The 16559-nt window shown below is 40.0% G+C and overlaps 1 protein-coding gene across 3 annotated transcripts in view; it reads left to right on the top strand.

Moving 5' to 3' along the window:
• Positions 1–572: 572 nt before the first annotated feature.
• LOC111051052 (bromodomain and WD repeat-containing protein 3) overlaps positions 573–16559 on the top strand; it is a 124336-nt gene continuing 108349 nt past the window's right edge. For all 3 annotated transcript variants that reach the window (XM_039432624.1, XM_039432623.1, XM_039432622.1), the window contains exons 1-5: positions 573–904; positions 1001–1059; positions 1149–1178; positions 5371–5430; positions 6633–6783. In XM_039432624.1, coding sequence (XP_039288558.1) covers positions 871–904; positions 1001–1059; positions 1149–1178; positions 5371–5430; positions 6633–6783 — 334 coding nt within the window. In that variant the 5' untranslated portion in view covers positions 573–870. The remainder of the gene's footprint in view (positions 905–1000; positions 1060–1148; positions 1179–5370; positions 5431–6632; positions 6784–16559) is intronic.

Genomic DNA, 16559 nt, shown 5'->3' with positions numbered 1-16559 from the left:
AGTTTATTTTATCAGCTGACTTAAATTGCTTTTTATACATTATTGCTTTAGACCAGTTGAACTGTACAGAGTACATCTACACACAGAGAAGAAGAGTTTCCTTCTACTTTCTGTGATTTACCACAGAATTAATAATTATAGAAGTTTTCTCTGGATCTACATAATAGTCCACGTTATAATGACAGTATTCGATCAACTTTGGTTTTGCTATCCTTGTCTATCATTCGACAAAGCCGGTGGTACTATCCTTTTCTAGGTTCACAACGATGCCAATTATGTTTCTGACAGTGTAGAAATATAATTAATTAATGAAGAGAATCGGCATCGCTATTCTTCTATCCTCATCCACTGCCTCTATAACGTGGACCTCACTATAGAGTGCAGCACAGTTTGGTCGATGAATTGATCGTATAGGGCACAGAGAAGAAAGATTCTTTCTACTTTGTATAGGGTGAGTTGGTGTTTGGGTATAAAGGCTATGAAGTGTTGTTTGGGTGAAGTGGTTTCACGGCTTTTTCACGATTCCATAATATTGGGTGAAATTGTAGATTGGGTGAAAAATAAATTGAGTCTATTGGAGTATTGGTTGGCCCCGGAATTATGATACGATATGGTTATATTTTTAAGTCTGTATTGTTTTCAATTGAATTATCAATAACTTTTCCATTATTCTTTGGAGTTATTAAAATTTATCCCATAAAAAAGTAATGAAGCATCTTGAACAAATTTTGTTTAACAGGGAAATACGTGTTTATGCTATTACTGTGTTCGTTAATGATTGGTTGTAAACAGACTTCATGTCTAGGTTAGGAAAGGTGTACATGAATATACAGAAAAGACTGTTATTGTCTTAGAAGTTAAATAAAAGCCATGAGCAAGAAGGAAGTGAACGCAACTAACTTTGGTAAGATGAAAAAAATATATATAGATAAGGTCATTTTCTAAACTCAATAGAGTTTTTACAAATAACTGACACTAATGTGATAATTCATTGTTGCAGAGTTGTACTTCTTGATAACGAAGTTCTTGGAAAATGGCCCTTGCTCTAAATCAGCTCAGGTAAATCTCAATTTATCACTTTTCATTATTGTACTTTTTAAATTAATAATTCAGTTCTAATCCAATAACTTTGGTTATTTATTTTACAGGTGCTGAAGGAAGAACTTTTAAAAAATGAGGTGAGTTTTAAGAAATCTTACTAAACCTTCTCAAATTTCTGCATGATAGTTATTTCAATAATATTATCTATTAAGCTGTAAATCATTACAATTATCTGGTTTAATTTAAACATATTTTAATGATGCTGGAATAGAAAATTCTATATAATAAGAGAGAGTAGGGTTGTGTTTGTTCGCATCAAAACATGTCCACTTGTGGCCAATAGACCTAAAGACCAATTTTAAATTCTTGAAAGATTTGATTACATCAAGTTTTCAGTTTGTCAAGTTTTCAATTATTTGTAATGCTTCCAGTTTGTATGGAAGCAGCAGAAGATTTCTCTTAAAAGGAAAATTAGAATATAGGTATGATTGGGGATCCTTTTCGAATGATAAAAACAGGTTTTCCGTCACACCCAAATTTTTCCATTTTGAATCAAACTTCTTTTTTTAATTGAAAGGTGGTCATACTGATTTACTTAAAATGCAGCATATAAATTCTTTTCTCACAGTTACCTTGAAAAGTGACGATTCCTGCACTGATTACAGAACGCAAAGATTCACTTTTCCGCTCTAGTGCGGGAATAGTTATTTGTGCAACTAGTGCGCAAAGTGACAGTTTGCTGCATCGAAAGAAAAGGCGAGGGCGGAATGGTTTCTTGAGTGCAGCAAACGAACTTTGCGCACGTATTTCACATTAAATTTTTCCTACAGTTACCATTGAATATGAAAAGTGGGTAATTATGGGTAAAATCGCCTGAATAATGTAGTAGTGTTTGAATGGCGAGGCGGCTGTGTGGTGTGTGCTGTGGTGGCACTGTGCTGTCGTTGTCCTCCATTATAATATATACTTAATAATTAGCGCGTTGTGCTTCGTTGCACCTCTACTCACTATAGCAGCCCACTCACTGTTACCAACTTAATTTTGATTTTGCTGCACTGGTGCTCCATTTAACCTACTAACTAATTTGCATTGTCATGCTGCAAATCTGGAGTACGCAAAGTACTCACTTTGCGCACTAGTGCGGAAAAGTGATTCTTTGCAGCCTGCAATCAGTGCACAAATGGTCACTTTTCAGGGTATCTGTAGGAAAAAAATTTTTCTGCACTCCAGATTTGCAACATGGCAACACAAAATAGTTGGTGGGTTATATGGAGGATTAGTGCACGAAAACAAAAATTAAGTTGGTAAAAATGACTGGTTAGATTTAGATAAGAATCATTACAATGGCTACTCTACATTTATGATAAAATCCCAATCTAGAAATCCAAAACAAGAATAATGTTCATCCAAATCATAATTAAATAATCATCATTTACGAATTCTCATCATGAAATAATAAATAATAGTTCTTTTCTATTGATAATTATTATTTCAACTCCAAGAAATGAGAAAAGTAGCAAATATACATTATAAAATTCGAATTTTGAGGTTAAATGATTACCGTTCGATATTCATATAAATAAAAATAATAAAAAACATAACAATACTACAATAAATATTCTCTGTTGTCTATGTTATTTTTATAAATATTTTTCAGTTTACTTTGAGCATTTTTCTCGTTAATTTGAGCAAAAGTCTAAATTTCTGAATCTTGTTTCAGTAATTTTTAGCTGGATGAAACAAACTTAGGTACGATTCTTCCCGCTAGGTCGCGCGCTTGTCGGTTCAGCCATCTTGCATCTCGGTTCAGCCAGCTTGTTGGCGTGTATTTTGAATGTGAAGTTTTTGTTCCATCTGTACTTTTCCTGATTCTTGAATGAATAAAAATGAGAACTTTGGCTGAGAATTTTCAACTTCAATTGGATTATTAATTTTTAAATGAATTAAAGTTGCTATTAATGACAGCATCACACACACACACAAACATTTGATGGATTTCAGCCATCATTTTACCCATAATCATTCAATCAACCACTTCTCATATTCAATCACAGTATACATACAGTACGGAAACTTGGCTAGTACCCTGACGCTAAAATCCGCCATCTTGTTAGGAAGCGCCGCATTGTATTAGTATTGATGGTAGGTTCGGATCACTTTAATGATCCGGATTAATTGATCTTGTTCACTGCTACGAGCCAATCAGAAGACCAGGATTGGAACTTCCCAAGGTCACGTGACGTGTTTAGTATTGGGGTCATGTAAAAAGCATTGGTTAGATTGGCGATTTATTACAAGCTTCCATTCTGTACTTATTCTGTGATTCAATGGTAACTGTAGGAAAAATTAAATGTGAAATACGTGCGCAAAGTTCCTCTGCTGCACTCAAGAGGCCACTCGCCTACGGCTCGGGCGTAAACGTTTCTTTCGGTGCAGCAAACTGTCACTTTGCGCACTAGTTGCACAAATAACTATAATCAACCAAGGATTCTTATAGGCCTATTTTGAATTCTTCTAGATTTCATTAAGACCCTTGCGAAGCACGGGTTACCTGCTAGTACATTAATAAATTCATAGCTTTCAAACAGAGTTTGAGATCAAATAAGTCTCTCTTTTTTTAATATTTGTAATAAATTGCTCAATTAAAAGTTCATAACACAAGACTTTTCTCTTCACTTCAATTAACTCAGTTAAATTTCTAGGATGAGCCTACTTACTTAACTAATGTTTTTAAACACCTCATGATTTTTGTAATATTATTTAAGTTACTAATGTTTATTCTTGTTCATCGTTGGAAAGGCTGACTGTTTAATTATAAAACATAAAACTTGATGAAATTAGTAAAGCCCGGGAAAATTGAACTATTAGCCTATCATGATCATTTTAATATATTATCACTAAATTTATCTAAAACCAAGTCACTGCCAATTGCATTTACTCATTCAACGCATTACAATCTAGAGGATCTTAAAATTCATAATTGTAATGACTTTAAATAAATCGTGCAGATGTCAAAGTATTGAATGGGTTTTTACATATATGTATCTGGGCATAATTTTTGTTTCCAGACTCAAGTGGCCATAGAACATATAGATTTCCAATTGAAATCCTTACAGAAATATAAATTTGCATTCAGGAAACTTGGAGAAATTCTCAATTTTAACGAACTTAAAATAGCTTATTTCGCCTTTGTACAGTCTCGCCTCTCATATGGCATCTTAGCATGGGGAGCAGCCTACCGCACCCATCTAGACTAGAGATTATTCAAAAAGCAATCCTTAAAGCTGGCTTTCATTGATGTCGAATATATCCCTCATCTTTATTATTTCAGGAAATTAGCGTTTTACCCTTGAAAAATTATACATAAAGGATTTATTCACTCATGTTAATAAACATCTTGGTTCAATTTTCATACCGTCTCTACATTCTCACAACACGAGATATGCAGCCACAGTTGGGATCAGAACTATCCAGCTGACGAGATCCTTCTCAACAACAAATTGCTTCTTCTTATATCAAGTAATATATTGTAATTATAAGAGATTATTTCCGCAAAATAACATTGCGTAAGTCTTCCAATTTTCAAAAAAAGATTGAACTATTGGTTGTTTGAAATAAGTGAGGAGGAGGCTGTGGCTATGGTCTTGGCGGGCGGCGGACTCACCTGACTGCAAAATTAACATGACTTTTACTGACTCTATACCAATACTGACTGACTCTATCTGATACAGACTGGCTATATACAACACAGATGGACTTTACAATACAGAATGACTCTCTACAATACAAAACTATGGCAATCATTTGAATGGAATTACCATAAATTGAATTAATTTTGGCTCTCTTTCTTCTCCCCCATCATAAAGATTCACTATACCTACTTGAAATTCCAACTCGAGTCCACGCACAGGCCACAGTGCCCATGTAGGCTCATTCCGTAACCTATAATATGGAAACTTAATCTAAGTACATAATTATTCGTATTTTATATTTTATATTATTCATCATTTTTGTACTTACTGTATTTTTGGAATAAAGAATATTCTTGATTGATTAATCTTCAAGAATTAACGGATTTTCAAACTTTGAATCAATTGGAAAATTCTATAGTAAAACTCATGGTAGTTATTTTACCTCTGAAGTTAGTCTGATAGCTGCAGATGTTTAACATTCAGGTACTGTATCTTGAAATTGAAAAGATCTTTGTTTCTTGTTAGTCGAAACATTTAATATTTCTCTCTTTTCTCTGAAATTGATTTTTTTGAAATTCTTACAACTGAATAATCTATACATGAATTCTCCCACTAAAACTTCAATATTTATTTCCAGATTATCCCAAAAAGGTATGACTGGGAGGGAGAAGCCCATAAACAGTCTTACAATGAACTCGTAAGTAAAAATGAAACATAACTTTCCTATTTCCTTGGCCGTTTATACACCTACCGATTCCTTGACAACACAACACGACAGGGCAGAAACCTCTCCGATTGGATGATCAGGTTGACAAATCAAGAATCAGATTCCTGTCATGTCGTGTTATGCCATCGAGAAATCGGTAAGTGTAAAGACGGCCATCTAATAAATTTGAAATGCTTGTTTTCTGATAACAGGATTACTTCTTAATTGAGGTTGAATAAGTAAATTGAAGGATATTTCAATTTATATTCCACCGAGAGATTTGTCCTGTAGAAATAAGATAATTTCTAATTCATTAAAGAAAAAAATCTGGTGTGGCGCACTCACACAATTTTCCTTGCCATTATGAAAATTAATCACCTGACGCTAGTGTTCACGCGCGTCAGACAAAAGAGGTCTGCTATCTCTTAACAGTGAATGATTTAATAGAATCAACAGTTGCCCACAGTTTGCAATTGAATAACCACATTTTCTTGAATTTTAAGCTTATTTTAAATTTTAGGTGAATATGTTACTGAGCATTAATTGCAGAGATTTTCATGCTCAATCTTTTCCACTTGAAATTTTCGTTTGAATTGTATGTGAAGCCTGATAATTGGGAATCTAAAATCAAACTTTGCATAGATGGAGCAGAGCTACTGAAATTTTTACAGATATGGGACTTGTGACAGTTGATAGAAGCTTATCAATTACTATTCTATAGTCTGTGTAAAATAAGTTGAGACTTGGCCCTCCATCTGAAGAAATTACAAGGTTGCCAATTCGTGTAAAATTGCAACTTTCTCAAATTTCCAATTCAACGTCAGAATTGAATGTAGAATATCATCCCCGATATCCTAGTAGTGCTAAAAAACAGGGTTGAAGGATTAAAAAGAAATTTAGCTTTCATGATTAAATTGGTAACATCACAAAGATTTGTTTTTCTTTTGAATACCACTTCTCTCAGAATCATGGGGCGTCATAATGTGTAATAAGTTTATATCAAATTAACGGAGAAAATGTTGCCTTACTATTGGTGTCTTGATCATTTTTTTCCGACTCATAGTTATTTTTTAATTAATGATTATGCTCGTTAATGTCGAGACATTTTGAACAAAAAACATGAAATTTTCGACATGCTGGAAACTATTTTGTTTTTTGTTGGTTGGTATTAAAATTTATACATTTGATAACAGGAAAGGCAATATCCACATATTGGTGCCGAGCATCTGCCAGAAATTTGCAGAAGAATCATTCCGTTGCTGGACAAAGAGTTTCCTTCGGCTGTGGCAGGACTCACGTCTCTACTCGGCACCGGCAAGCAATCCATCATGCGCAACGATAAAGGTTCATATCCAACATTATATATCATTAAATTAGTTGCTTGTATTATCTTGTTCACAGCAAAATTCCTCATGAAAGTAAATCACTTCAATAAAATAACTAATCTGAATCAATAACCAGAGACAATGTGCAATAAGCTGCACAGTCGGATCCAAGGTGTACATTTATATCTGACACTTAATTTAAGAGTTCTTATTCCAATGCCAGAAGTAGTATAAAAATGGGGAGTTTGGCACACCTGTCCTAGACTTCCCATATGTTCTGGTGCACCTGTCTGAGACTTCCCATATGTTCTGGCACACCAGTCTCAGACTTCCCATAGGGTCCAAGGTCAAGGTCAGGTCAAGGCCAAGGTCAAAACTTTGAAACTTCAAAGAAAAGAAATTGAAAAAAACATGAAAAATAGAAATAAAAATAAGAAAAAAATAAATTGATTTTTTTTTAAATAAATGGAATTTAATTGAAAATAAATAAAAATTAATAAAAATAAATCAGAAGACTCCCCACTTACTCTGGAGTGTATATATAGTGTGCACAACAATGGGGGACCATCAGTGTTCAGTCAAGAGCCATACAAGACATCTCCTGTTCAGTTCTAGAACCAGATGTTTCAGCACATTGCAGCACAGCCACACACTTCTCTCTGTGAAGAAGTATCCTAGGACACATGGCACCATTTTGATCTTCAATTTTATAAAAAAGGTTAGTACACAAGTGTTTTTTATTGTATGTTTTGAAAAGAGATAGAGAAATTTCTTTTAAAGATGAAGCTGTATTGATTTATATGGCTAATTTACTTATTTTCTTTAGTGCCACTTTGATGTATTGCATAGCATATTTTGTGAATAAGTGTGTTTATGCCTTTTGAGCTCTGTGATCAATATGTAAGCAGATCCATATGATTGTAGACAATGAACTGTGGTTAGGTTAGGTCTGCAGAAGTTACTAGTAACTTCTTCCAACCTAACCTAACCTAACCTCAAAATATTGATCTCAAACATTGTTCTTTCTGAGCATACTATCATCCTATGATTGGTTTTCAGTAGCATATATAGTAGTAATAATTGTATGCTGAACATCTAGATTGAGTACAAGATATGTCATTCAAGATGACTGTGTCACTCTACATGATTTCCGCCTACAATGCACCCTATTATTAATCTTCTTGTATGTATGTTACAGATGAACAAAGCTACCAGATGCCAGCAGACTAGCAGCTCATCAGGAGAGTTTAGTACATTGGAGGACATGTTAACAACAACCTTCTGACACTCTTCTACAACAACAACTCTTCACCCAACCCAGCAAAGGACTTCCACTCTCTGCTAAACAGCCTGCAGACAAAGATCGTTGATGTTATAGGTCAGGAGTTCCAGACACATGGGCCAATCAAGGTCAACCTAGTGTTGTAGGCTACATATCATTGCAGCAGCCTTGATTAGAAGAACATTGATCAGGAGGAATTCCAGAATGTAGCCTCCAAGACTCTGAACTATTCCATAGTCAATGTCAACGATCTTGCTGGAATTATCAGGGAGGTGTGCAAGAAGCTGTTGGAAGAAGAGGCCAAGTTCAAGGGCAACTCTAGTGGATGGAGCCTTCTCATCATCAATGGTCTCCTCATACGCATAAGCAAGCACAAACCACTTCAAGGATCTTCCTATATCGAACTGCCAGCCAAAATAGCAGCAAGAAAAGCTATCATCAATCCGAAGAATAGCAATCAACAATGCTTGATACATAAGGGTCTTGCTAATGTCTAACACTGTCAAACCAATGTAGATAGGTTTGTTCAGCTCAACTTTCTCCTTGTGCAGTGTCATGGCACAAATTTTCTGGTTTCCAAGATCCTGATTTTGTTTTTGTTCTCAGCTAGGAATGGAAAATCATTGTGGGAGTCGTGTAGCTCAGCAGCTTACTCAATGTCCACCTCCAAGATGTAGCCAATCTTTTGAACATCTCGAACACCATCAATACCTCTGCTCACCCCCTCCAACTCATCTTCCTCCATCCACTGGAATTTCTGGCATAGGAGTGGTTGACACATCGCCCAGCTGTACAGGTTGTTTGCCTCTGTGTACAGGAGATATGATGTGGGCTTCTTGGGGTCGACAGGTGCTCCTGTGTAACATTGTTGGCATTGGCATGTTGATGAACACATGTTGTGATTCCACCTCTGATGCCTCATTCAATGAACATATGCATATCATAGTCAGTTATGGAATACCAAGATTAGAACATTCCAGACGACACTTCAAATACATAGCTATAAAAATATTCAATTCACTTCCAGTAACAACAAGGAAAATAATGTCACGTCAGTTATTTAGAAAAGAAATCAAGAAATTCATTTTACAACTAGACAACCCGAATGATTTTTTTACTAAATTAATATAGGTCTAAATTTAGTATAATTTACACATTACACGACATGAACACTGCAACAATCAAAGATCATTGAACTCACAAATCCCGTCCGGTATGCGTAAACAGTAAGACAGTATCAAATTTCAATCACTGTCTCTTTCTTCAAAACGCATTCATTTATGGTCTAATTACATCAGCACTTTGAAAAAAAAAACGAAACGTTATCTATGAATAAAATTGAACTAAATATGAAAAAAAACAGCAACCACTCCGTACATAGTTTTAAGTTTTGTGTAAGTGTGTGTGTGTGTGTGTGTGTGTGTGTGTGTGTGTGTGTGTGTGTGTGTGTGTGTGTGGTGTGTGTGTGTGGTGTGTGTGTGTGTGTGTGTTGTGTGTGTGTGTGTGTGTGTGTGTGGTGTGTGTGTGTGTGTGTGTGTGTGTGTGTGTGTGTGTTGTGTGTGTGTGTGTGTGTGTGTTTGTGCGCATGTGTGAATGTGTGTGCGTATGAATGTGTGCGCATATGGGCATATGTGAATGTGTGTGCGTATGAATGTGTGCAAGAATGATTATAAATATTGACATATTGATTTATTTCAATATAATACCATATTCAATTATTATGTTCTTCATGATATAATATTTAAATTTGTATATAAATATTTTATTATATATATTCAAGTGTCCCCACACAGGGTAGCCTATAGGGAACACATATTAGAAATTAGGAAACAATATTGTATTTGATTTTTGGAATGCATTTGATTGTTTAATTATTTTTTTTTTGAATAAAGAATAAAGAATAAAGAAAGTTAGGAGTTCTAGTTCAACTTTTGTATACTTCAGCATAACATCAAAGGAGAAGCCTGGTGATGTGAAGTAGTGAGCACAATCCAGATCATAAGTCCTCAAACAAACATCTTGAAAACTTTCAAACACATCAGCCAGAAGGAGAACATCTGTTTTGAGGTATAGGTCACTGTACTCTCCCAAGGTCTTGCAGTCAAATTTCTCCCACACTTGTTGGGCATGTTCATATGCCTCATCACTGATGTGGCTGTCAGTTAGCTTGCTGAATAACGTTTCCTTTGGTGGTAGTGAGGTCTTCTTCAGTTTCTCCCATGAGTCACAATATTTGTAGGGGATTACACCCTTTCTGGGAACCAATTCCAGTTTGTCTCCAAATTCTCTAGCAGTATGTGGTAGCACTTTTGACACTTCTTCAGTAGACTTGACAAGGTTGGTGACTAGGTTGTCCAGGCTGTCCGGTGTGAATCTGAAGGTATCAATGAATTGTTGGTGCAGTTGCTGGGAAATTTGTTTGGTGAATGATATGTTCTTTTCTGTTGTGTTTGGGATGACAAACAGCTGCTCTTTATTGGTTCCAAGGTGCGGTATAATCAAGTGAGTGTCATAATTGGAAGAGTTGTGGAGAAAAACGTGAATGAATGTTGTATGACATCTTTGAAGGTTACTCTTGTTGCACAGAGCATTCCGAAAGACCCCTGTTATATGACAATGGTCATACACCTTGTCACCATTGAATGGTTTCTTGCAGGCTTCTCAGTTGGTGGCAGCATTGTGTCTGGCTTTCTCCCTCTCAATAAGTGGAAGCATCTTTATTTGATGATGATTGATTGCCTCGTCTAGATCACTTGCATTGTCACAAAGTAAAATTGTGACGGAAAATATTGTTAAATAATTAATAATATTGAAGAAAGACGCTCGGCTATCAGCAACGCTAGCCGACCGCGGAGATAAGGGAGGTACTGATGGCGCACCATCTTCCGCGCATCAAGACGATTTCCACCGCCTCTGGCGGCGGCTCAACTCCATCCCCTCCACTTTGGGGGAGTATTTAAAGGCCGGACGAGCCCCAGACCACAGCATTCCGCTCACAACCTTCCTGCTCCTGGTACAGCGGCCCGTTGGCTGCCGTACGTCCCCGACCTCCTGCCCTGGTACAGCGGCCCGTTGGCTGCCGTACGTCCCTGTCCTCCCATCTCCCTAGGGCACAGCGGACCGTTGTCTGCCGTCCCTGTCCTCCCATTTCCCCAGGGCACAGCGGACCGTTGTCTGCCGTCCCTGACCTCCCATCTCCCTAGGGCACAGCGGACCGTTGTCTGCCGTCCCTATTCTTTCCATCCCCTCAGGGCACAGCGGACCGTTGTCTGCCGTCCCTATTCTTCCTTCTCCCCAGGGCACAGCGGACCGTTGTCTGCCGTCCCTATTCTTCCTTCTCCCCAGGGCACAGCGGACCGTTGTCTGCCGTCCCTATTCTTCCTTCTCCCCAGGGCACAGCGGACCGTTGTCTGCCGTCCCTATTCTTCCTTCTCCCCAGGGCACAGCGGACCGTTGTCTGCCGTCCCTATCCTGTCTGTCCTTCCTTTTCCTACTTCACTGGAGCGGAACCGAGGCCGTAAGGCCGATACAAAATTACAACAAAGTGGTGTCATCAGAGAAGAGAGCGACCTTCACGCCGTCAGAAGCACCAGGAGGTGCTGTTCACGCCAGCTAAGGAACAAAGAAGAAGGAAGAGGAACTTCGACTTGCCTCCTTTCCCCGCCCACATTACGACTGAGCGAAGTCATCCAGGAGCAACACCTGGGTATCAATCACCCACCTCTGAAGCTACTCAGGGTGTACGTGATAGATTGGCGCCCAACGTGGGGCACGAGGCAACGAAGTAAGAATCATGAGTGAACAGGGAGAGTCTGATTCAGATGCTCAACACCTGGAGCTGACAGAGGATCAGTCGGTTGATGACGTAAACCCCGAGGTGATAACCGACCCCAGAGTTTCCTGGATTTATAATTGAAAAAGGAAGAAGCATTCAATCTTCTACAAGATTGGGGCATAGTGTCATCTGGAACACTTGCTGAGTTGAGAAGGTTGTTAGTAGAACAACATAAGAAGATGGCTGTACGTTATCCAGCCTAAGACCCGGAATAGTGAGTGGAAGCAGTGGGGGATCTGGACACTCAGCAACAGGTACTCATGCTGAAGTTGGAACCAACATTCACACAATCCCCCTCATGGATCCAGGGGCGGTATGTGACAAGGTAAGAAGCTGGAGACTGTCATTCGACGGCCAATCAGATGCTCCCAGCTTCTTGGAAAGGCTAGATGAGCTACAACAAGCCTATGGGCTCACTGGCAACCAGCTACTAGTCGCGCTGCCTGAATTACTGGTTGGTAAAGCTACTCTATGGATGCGTAATCGTCGTGACAAGTGGAAATCATGGGACAATTTTGTGACAGATTTCAGATCACGCTACTACCCACTTACCTATGAGGAGGACCTCGAGAATCTAATTCAGGCAAGGAAGCAAAAGGAAGGTGAATCGTTTGACGAATTTCTCGAAGATGTACTGACACTCATGAGACGTCGAGGAGGTTTTACAGACGAAAATAATTACAGAGAGTGTATAAGAATCTCCTCCCACGGTACAAATTGTATATTCGGCAATCAGATGTTCATAGTATCAACGAATTGGAAAAATTCGCGAGGGAGTATGAACAAATAAAAGCAGAGGAGAAACAGAATAGACAGAATTCGAGAGTTCACATGATTGAGGACACGAAAAAGATTACAAGGCTCAAGGTTGAGACAGTTATAACCCCTACTAGTAACAGACCATCTCTTAGTGAGTCTGAACCCATGTGTGGGCAATACAAGAAACCGGGGCACTGGAGATCATGCTGTCCCGATATCCCACCAAGTGAAAGGCGGGGAAAGAGAGCACTGAAATGTGTCTGTGATATGCAGAAGGAGAATAAAACTCCAAATAAGACAGCAGTGATGCGAACAGCACACAGGATTCCTGTGATTGAAGAGTCATCAAGGGACAACAGACTATTCATTGCCGTAATAATCGGCGGTAAAAAGTGTCAGGCCTTGCTAGATACAGGTGCTGAAGCTAATTATATGAGCAACGAGGTCTATGAAGTCATCCGGAAAATAGGGATGATACGGAAAGAACCAGCACGTCACTGCGCGATATTAGCTGATGGACGGTCAACCCCGTTAAATGGGAAAGTGACTACTAATGTGACCATAGAACAAATCACAGTTCCACTAGTGGCATCTATAATGGAAGGACTTGAACAAGATCTGCTATTAGGCATGGAATTTATGCGTAAAAACAGAGTGAATATTCACACATTCACAAGAGAGGTGGAGTGGGATCCTCCCCAATTGAATTCTTCAAGACAGCCAATTATGTTGCGATCACCCTTATCGGCGAGTAGGACAACAAAAGTCCCAACAATATCAGCTGTACAATCTGAATCTCAGGACAACAAGGATCACGACAAAAGGATATTCATGCAGGTTGGTTTGAATGGAGTTGAACTCAATGCTTTGATTGATGCCAGGGCGGAATTGTCATATATTCCAGAACAAGCATCTTCGGCAACATAGTGATGGATCACAGGAATGAGATGAATGACTCTGAACGGCGGGCCACAATTCATGCCCCAGCCACCAACACAAGTGGTAACTCCAAGAGTGATGTGGAAAAGTTAATATCACCCCCCACGGTCATGGATGTGAACGAGACAACACCACCCCCTACTGTCATGGATGTGGAGGAGTCAATACCCTCCTCAACTGATACGGATGTAGAAGAGCAAACACAGTCTTCAACTGTCAAAGAGGTGATCTCACAGTCCCAGGATCCCAAACCAGGACTCTCAAGGAATAAGGATCCAGTGTTGTGTCACCGAGTCTCAACACCTGGTAAGCGTAAACGGGCTGGCAAGCCACGCATAAAAGTCCAATTTCCAGATGGACGACGTAAATATGTACCTGGAGGACCGGGTGTAGATGATGCTCATAGTGAGTGGCATACACCTCTAAAGGTGATGCCTGAGAGGTGTACACCTCTTAAGGTGATGCCTAGATGGCTCACGCCTTTAAAGGTGGTGCCATAGAGGGCTCCCCGCCCCCCCCCCCAAGTAGGAGTGGGGTGTCACAAAGTAAAATTGTGACGGAAAATATTGTTAAATAATTAATAATATTGAAGAAAGACGCTCGGCTATCAGCAACGCTAGCCGACCGCGGAGATAAGGGAGGTACTGATGGCGCACCATCTTCCGCGCATCAAGACGATTTCCACCGCCTCTGGCGGCGGCTCAACTCCATCCCCTCCACTTTGGGGGAGTATTTAAAGGCCGGACGAGCCCCAGACCACAGCATTCCGCTCACAACCTTCCTGCTCCTGGTACAGCGGCCCGTTGGCTGCCGTACGTCCCCGACCTCCTGCCCTGGTACAGCGGCCCGTTGGCTGCCGTACGTCCCTAACCTTCCATCTCCCTAGGGCACAGCGGACCGTTGTCTGCCGTCCCTGTCCTCCCATCTACCTAGGGCACAGCGGACCGTTGTCTGCCGTCCCTGTCCTCCCATATACCTAGGGCACAGCGGACCGTTGTCTGCCGTCCCTGTCCTCCCATCTCCCTAGGCACAGCGGACCGTTGTCTGCCGTCCCTGTCCTCCCATTTCCCCAGGGCACAGCGGACCGTTGTCTGCCGTCCCTGACCTCCCATCACCCTAGGGCACAGCGGACCGTTGTCTGCCGTCCCTGTCCTCCCATTTCCCCAGGGCACAGCGGACCGTTGTCTGCTGTCCCTGACCTCCCATCACCCTAGGCACAGCGGACCGTTGTCTGCCGTCCCTGTCCTCCCATTTCCCCAGGGCACAGCGGACCGTTGTCTGCCGTCCCTGACCTTTCATTTCCCCAGGGCACAGCGGACCGTTGTCTGCCGTCCCTGAACTTCCATTTCCCCAGGGCACAGCGGACCGTTGTCTGCCGTCCCTGTCCTCCCATCTCCCTAGGGCACAGCGGACCGTTGTCTGCCGTCCCTGTCCTCCCATTTCCCCAGGGCACAGCGGACCGTTGTCTGCCGTCCCTGACCTCCCATCTCCCTAGGGCACAGCGTTTGGTGAATGATATGTACTTTTCTGTTGTGTTTGGGATGACAAACAGCTGCTCTTTATTGGTTCCAAGGTGCGGTATAATCAAGTGAGTGTCATAATTGGAAGAGTTGTGGAGAAAAACGTGAATGAATGTTGTATGACATCTTTGAAGGTTACTCTTGTTGCACAGAGCATTCCGAAAGACCCCTGTTATATGACAATGGTCATACACCTTGTCACCATTGAATGGTTTCTTGCAGGCTTCTCAGTTGGTGGCAGCATTGTGTCTGGCTTTCTCCCTCTCAATAAGTGGAAGCATCTTTATTTGATGATGATTGATTGCCTCGTCTAGATCACTTGCATGCATGGTCAAAGTTTTGATGAAGTGTTCAGCTGCATCAGGTCCTCTATAAATGATTGGTTCCTGAGGGATGAAGTTAGTGATTGAAAGCCATGATGGAAATAAGTTCTTATCTCTAACAAAGTAGAGGCAATAACTCATTGCTGTGTGACGTTGGATCACTCTGGTTGCCTTCCCAAGCCATTGCTGCTCTTCCTCTGGCTTCTCCAGTAGACATTCAAAATCTGCATAGGCCACCAATAGTAGTCTAAATTTATTCAAATGTTTCTTAAATTCCATTGTTGGTGGGCTTCCATCTTCCTTGAGTTGAGGCATGATGATTCTAGCAGTCTGGTTGTTGGCACAGTACTCCTTGTGATCTTTCATCCTCTGCTCCCCATTATTGTTGATGGTGTAGTGTGTAAAGCATCTACAACAAATGATTATCCCACTTTTATGTTTTGTGATCTGAGATCTCACAAGTCTTTTGAAGTTTTTTATGAAACAGTAGTGACTATTGATATCTTCCTCTTCTTCTTCATGAGTGCTGGTGGTAGCTTCACTGATGTCCTGAGTGGTGGTGATGGCTTCACTACCATCATTGTCATGGAGGAGTAGTAGATCGAAATGATCCTCCTTCATTTCTTTTGCAACACATCTCGGATGGATAATACACTTGGGATCCATCCCATATATATTGACAGTTCGTGACCTTAGAATGAGAGGGTTCCATCTGACATCAACCTTATTTTGAGAAAAACAGAGTTGAAGTTTCAAATGCATATTTCTGGAAAAATAAATATAACTATGAAAATCTTTTCAATTGATGTTTGTATTGACATACCAAAGATGTGCTGTGTATAGTTTTGCATTTTTCCATTCACTAATTACTGAGTAATTGACATATAGTAAAATCAGATGGATTATCCCTCTCAAAACGGTCAATTTGATTGATGGTGGTGGGGAAAAATATTCCATTGAAATTATATTTTTCAATGAGCTGATGATACCTATCATTGATTCGTTGAGGATTTGCTCCTTGCACATGTTTGGCAAGGATTGCCCACTTGAAGCATTTTTGATCACTATTCTTGATTGCTCGATTGTCTCTGGAACTCCTGACCTATAACATTAACAATCTTTGTCTGCAGGCTATTT

Source organism: Nilaparvata lugens, chromosome 7, assembly GCF_014356525.2.
Source record: "Nilaparvata lugens isolate BPH chromosome 7, ASM1435652v1, whole genome shotgun sequence".
Classification (NCBI taxonomy): Eukaryota; Metazoa; Arthropoda; class Insecta; order Hemiptera; family Delphacidae; genus Nilaparvata; species Nilaparvata lugens.
This window is presented reverse-complemented; position numbering and strand designations above follow the sequence as displayed.